General features: G+C 39.8%; 1 protein-coding gene across 1 annotated transcript in view; it reads left to right on the top strand.

Moving 5' to 3' along the window:
• VPS53 (VPS53 subunit of GARP complex) overlaps positions 1 to 4,745 on the top strand; it is a 267,635-nt gene extending 262,890 nt beyond the window's left edge. The window contains exon 22 of the mRNA XM_073665297.1: positions 4,189 to 4,745. Coding sequence (XP_073521398.1) covers positions 4,189 to 4,356 — 168 coding nt within the window. The 3' untranslated portion in view covers positions 4,357 to 4,745. The remainder of the gene's footprint in view (positions 1 to 4,188) is intronic.
• Positions 4,746 to 6,000: the final 1,255 nt, after the last annotated feature.

The following is a 6,000-nucleotide window of genomic DNA, read 5'->3' on the forward strand; positions in this document are numbered from 1 at the left end:
AGTCCTGCTGGAGAATGAAATTTCCATCTCCAAAAAGCTTGTCGGCATAGGGAAGCATGAAGTGCTCTAAAAATTTCCTGGTAGATGGCTGCTCTGACTTTGGTCTTGATAAAACACAGTGGACCTACACCAGCAGATGACATGGCTCCCCAAACCATCACTGATTGTGGAAACTTCACACTAGCAGCTTGGATTGTGTGCCTCTCCACTCTTCCTCCAGACTCTGGGACCTTGATTTCCAAATGAAAATTGGAACTCTGGGACCTTGTGGAGTGTGTCAATGACTGCCTTCTGGACATCTGTCAAGTCAGCAGTCTTCCCCATGATTGTAGAGCCTACTGAAAAAGGCTAAGGGACACTTTTAAATGCTTAGGAAGCCTTTGCAGGTGTTTTTTGTTAATTATTCAAATTTACTGAGATAATGACTTTTGTGTTCTCATTGGCTGTAAGCCATAATCATCATTAACAGAAACACTTGAAATAGATCACTGTTTGTAATGACTCTATATAATATAGGAGTTTCACTTTTTGTATTGAAGAACTGATATAAATTAACTTTTTGATGATATTCTAATTTTGTGAGATGCACCTGTGTATGCTGTATGTAAACAAGAGGGTTTGAAGTCTTACCATGAGACACACAGATCTGAGAGGGAGTTTAAAACCAGATTCACACATCTGAATTTAAAGGTTTATGTATGGACTGGCTGGGGTTTTCTGACCCAAACTCAACTGGCTGTGGGCTGAAAGAAAGGTGACAGCATGTCCTACGAAAATATGAAGTAAAGATCCATTTGCACTGAACGATTATTGTGAAATGAGCATTCCCATGGACGCTCTTTTCACGATATTCATGCAGTTTAAACAGGCACCCGACAAACGAGCAAAACATTTGATCATTGGGTGAAATGATCTTTTGATTTGTTCTTGACAGTGTATTGTCCTGTGTAGCAGGATCTGCTCTTGCGAGAACAATGGCAGCCATTGCTTGCTGAACAATCTCTTACATAATGTTCAGTGCACATCCAAAAGGTGATCTATATAAACAAGCTATTGAACAACCAGCAAGCCGGTTGCTGGTCAGCATTAATTTATGCTGCACATCACTGTTACGAAGTATGTTTCTGTACAGGAAACCATAGCACAGGAAATGGTCATATATTAGACATGAAGACACTGATTTATTAAGACCGGCAATTTTTTTCGCCGGTTATGATGAAGGGTAGTGGAGGGAGCTAGACACTCTTGATTCAGGATGAGGTGCAAGCCTGAAGCATCTGACGAGTGGACTGCAGCATGCAAGAATTCTCACTGCAGTCGGGAATTAGACGAGCTTTGGCGACTCACACCCCACCACCTCCGCGTCGCACCCCCTTCCTGTCCCAGCTCCACCCATTTCGGAGGAGATAGTAGTAACTGGAGTGAAAATGGCAAACGTTGCAAGAATTTGTCCCAAATCCAAGTTGCGCAAAACATTTGGCGACTTTTCAAAGCGTTTTATGCCAATTTTCCTCTAGAGACACAGCTTACAGGTTAGACTCTATTGCAAGAACAGACAGAATAACTTCCTAAGATTGCATTTGATTACGAGGTTTCTAAATACTGCTTTCAGATGTGCCTGATGGGCGTACAGTTTTCGTAGAAGAAGACTGTGTTTTGAGAACATCTGCTTCCTGATAAGTCTTGGTTTTTTTAGTCATTGTTAGATTACTTTGTTCTGCTGGTCAGCACTTTCTTCAAAGTTAAATGTAGAATTCATTAAGCACATAGAGGCCAGCCAAAGTACAGACATATAGTTTTCTATACATGTAAGTGGATTACAGTCTGACTTAATAAAGATATATTTCACTGCTCTATTACTTTTGTACATACATATCATATGGCTAGGCTTTGCTTTTATAATATTTCATGCAAGGGAATGTTCCAAGTGTAATTACAAAAATATTTCAACCCTTCTAAAGATTTAGTTAATTAAAAACTGGTTTGATTTCATTAATGCCTAATCCAAGCAAGGGCATTTGTTTGAATCGCAATTCTTTTTAGTGTTGTAGTAACACCGATCATACATAGTCAGCAGCTAGTGCAGCCAGTTTTATTATTTGTACTATAAATTTAGTGGTGATTTATATGTATTGAGAGCTGACAATATATTTAGTTGCCAACTTGTGTTTCTGCACTTGGTTCATTTATATCACTGCTTTCTCCTCTGCAGCTGCCATCCTTACATGGAGAGGTCACAAAGAGCTTCTTAGGCAAAAAATATACCATATTTCCCCAAAAATAAGCCATAGCATGATTTTACAGGATTTTTGAAGTATGCTTGAATTATAAGCCCTGCTCCAAAAATAATCCCTTGTTACAGTCAGGACCGGCGTTGGAGGGGGCTGGCCAATTTTCCAGGGCCCATACTTTTAGAGGCGTCCTGTGTTTCTATTCCAATGTTAAGACTGCTTAAGGATCTTCATGATCATGTGACCATGATGTCACCAAAGGTCATTTAACTACGGGAGTCTACAGGAACTGAATAGGAGAAAGGCTTGTGTTCAGGGCCAGCGTTAGAGGTAATTGGGGGCAAACTGGGCAGTTTCTCAGGGCCCCCACTCTTATTCTCAATTCTGATCTGAAGTTACGACTGCTTATGGACCTTTTGTGACATCATGGTCATGTGACCATGATGTCACCAAAGGTCCTTTAACTGCGGGAGTCTAGAGGAACTTTGCCCAAAGGCAGTTAGGTCGGGATGTGAAAGGTGGCACGAGATAAGGGTGTCTGGAGATGCTGCTTTACTGCTCCCTCTCTAGCTTGTGTTCCTTTAATAGGGTTCTCTGAGAAATGTGCTAAAATAACCAAAAATAAAATAAATACACATTTAAATATGAAACATTTTTCTAAATACCTTCATTTAGCAAAAAGGTATGCTTTATTTACTGCACTCTGTCAGGATTCCAAGATGGCAGCATAAATCACAACCTGTCCTAGATTTCAGGATGGGCTGCATGAAGCACGAGACAGAGGTCAGGTCAGAGCAGCGTACTGTCAAGCTTCGTTAATGTGTATTCCTCTGTTCAGTCAACCTGACAGGACATTGAGGATTGGAGTCGGACTGAACAGCAGAATGCACATTCATGATGCCTGAAATCTAGGAAGGGCTGTGATTTATGGTAGCTGCCATCTTGGAATCCTGACAGAGTGCAGTAGATAAAGCATACCTTTTTGCTAAATGAAGGTATTTAGAAAAATGTTTCATATTTAAATGTGTATTATTTATTTTAGCACATTTCTCAGGGAACCCTTTTAAGTTACAGCAACCACAGATTCTTACAGGCTGTTGTAACTTGATCCAGGTGCTAACTCTGTCAGGATGAGCAGAAGTGGGAGGGGACAAATGTCTACAGAGGGGCTGTCTCCTCTGCTTACCAGGCTTCCTTTCCATTGCTAGGATGTGACCGCTCCACTGGAAAGGTAAGTATGTGTAACGTGTATATCTATAGGTTTATATATGGTATAACTTATGTGTTTAATGTGTATGAATATATTGTATATGTGGTTGTGTATATACATGTTTGTAATTTATATACTTGTGTGTAAGCAGAATATCCACGTGTGTATCAGTTAGTAGTACTGCATGTTTGTAGTTTAGCGGTATTATGATTTTTTGTGTAGTATAGCACTATATAGGTTACATTATTGTTTATGGAAGGTGGGGCTAGGTGTGTGCTGATATATCGGGGTGGGGCAGGGGAGAAGAAATGCATAGCTAATACTCTAAGGTAAATTATTCCTCTGCTTTGATTAACCCTTTGACATGCTCTGTAACTTGCCGAATTGTCTTATTTGCTGCTAGGACACATAGGATGCATTGACAGGTTTGGCTTTCCTTGCTACATTTGAACACATTTACCACTCACCACTTATTGTTATTTTGAATTATGACATAAATTATGTATAATCTTTAATTTCTTTTTTTTTTTAATTTATATAGCGCCAACATATTCCGCAGTGCTTTACAATTCAGACAATTTACAGAGATTATTGGCATTGTATATTAATTAAGTTAAGGTCGGCACTCCAGGCTGAAGAAAATCAGTACATGTGGAAGAGGGAGGGATTCCCTACTCATAAATTATGTATATGCCACTGTTCTTTTTTTTTTTCTGCCTAAATTTCACGCTTTCTTTTTTCCTCCAGGGACTTAAGCGGAGTGAGCAGAGCAGCATGCTTGACCTGTTTCGACAAAGACTTCCAAATCCTCCTTCCGGGGCCGAAAACAACTCTGTGACTTTGCAAACTCCGACCCCAGAGCAGGAGTCCTCGAGAATAAGAAAACTGGAAAAACTCATCAAGAAACGACTGTAAAGTTGCTAGAGAAACCTGTGGACTTAACAGTGGCATGCTAGCTGCGTTAACAAGCAGCTCTAGTCTAGCACTCCAACAGCCACCCTATTATACTGTCACATCCCCTTTAATTAATAATGTTAAGTGTCAGCTGCACAAGGTTTGAGCCAGCGAGGAAAACACTGGGGCTGGCTGAATGCTAGGAGTTTTTCTGTCTAGACAGAACATATCGAGATGAGCCAGTTCCTCAAGCATGGTAAAACACTGTTAGGGAGTATGTGGTTACGCTGAATTATTCCCCCTGATTTTTCTATTTGGTTTTGCCTGGGGCTTGTGCTTCGGAATATAGCATGGAGTGCAGTCTATTACAAAAGGCACTTCTATTCCTGCTGTGTTAACCACTAAAACACCTAACGGACATAACAGGCTCTTATAAACTGTGACTGTTAAAGTGATACTACTCCATTTCCTATATTCAGATATTACTAAATAGGTTTCCACAGCCGCCCAATAAATACAACATGTAAAAATACTCTGCGTATACAACATAACTTTATTATAAAACTCAGATGCGTTGCTAGGAAATGTCTAGTTTTTCCTTTTCTGAGTATCAATAAAATACCTCCGGGCTTACTGAGGAGCAGACTCCAAATGAAAAGTAGAGGTGGTCTTCAGATAAGCGTGTTATGACTTTCTTTTATGCTCCTTGACCATGGTGGGATCAGATAAAATACATTATTGTGTTTTCATTATCCAGTACACTTTGCAGATTATTCTGGTAAAAACGTGTTCAATGTATAGCAGTGCACTTAGCCTTGTCCTAGAAAAAACATGTTCAGTTCTTGGACTGAAAAGGCGACACTCCCGGAAGCTTGGATCATTAAGATTTGTTACCATTCTTTCCCTCTGCCAAAAGTACTGTATATAGGGGCTTGTAGACAACAGAACTATTCTATCTACTGAAGGTTAAAGAACTATGGTTGATCTGTACCCTTAACGCTGCACAAACCAAGATTCTTATATGCTCCCCTAGTCTGACCTCTATCCAGTAATCCAGGCTACCAACTCCAAACTGTACATGCCCTGGTATATAGGCAGAGGTGGAGATGTAACCTTGAATTTGACAGCATGATATACAAATCCTTTCAAGTGGTTTCCATAGGCAAAGCAGACATTGTAATAAAATGGGGCCCCTACACAGCAGTTTGTCCTGAACCAGAGGAGCACATGTTGCATGTACAGGCGACTTGCATTAAACTATGTGCAATTTTTGCTAGACAATACTCAGCACAAACGGCTACATGTGAGGGAATCCTAAAGTGTAATAGTAAATTACAAATGTATTATTTAATTAGCCCCATATGCCAAGATTCAGGCATAAAGACCTTCTAGAATTTTCTCCTTTGTCCAAACTGATTTGATTTTAAGAGTCTGTAATGTATTTGCCACGGTTTGCTGTAAGTTATAGTAGGGTCTTGGTGTGGCAAATTTGTGCCTTTGCTGTATATTTCTTTTTGACGGGAGCTGAAAAGATTGGATGATTAATAGCAATTTTGAGATATTTGGAAACCATTAATATTGCAATACTTCCTGTTTTACTGGGTTGGGGCCTTGAGATGTTTTTTTATTAGGATATTTTGGAATTTTAAGATGCCTCTTTAAGGT

The sequence above is a fragment of the Phyllobates terribilis genome, unplaced genomic scaffold, assembly GCF_046119375.1.
Source record: "Phyllobates terribilis strain yellow unplaced genomic scaffold, ASM4611937v1 Scaffold_2__4_contigs__length_985480577, whole genome shotgun sequence".
Lineage (NCBI taxonomy): Eukaryota > Metazoa > Chordata > Amphibia > Anura > Dendrobatidae > Phyllobates > Phyllobates terribilis.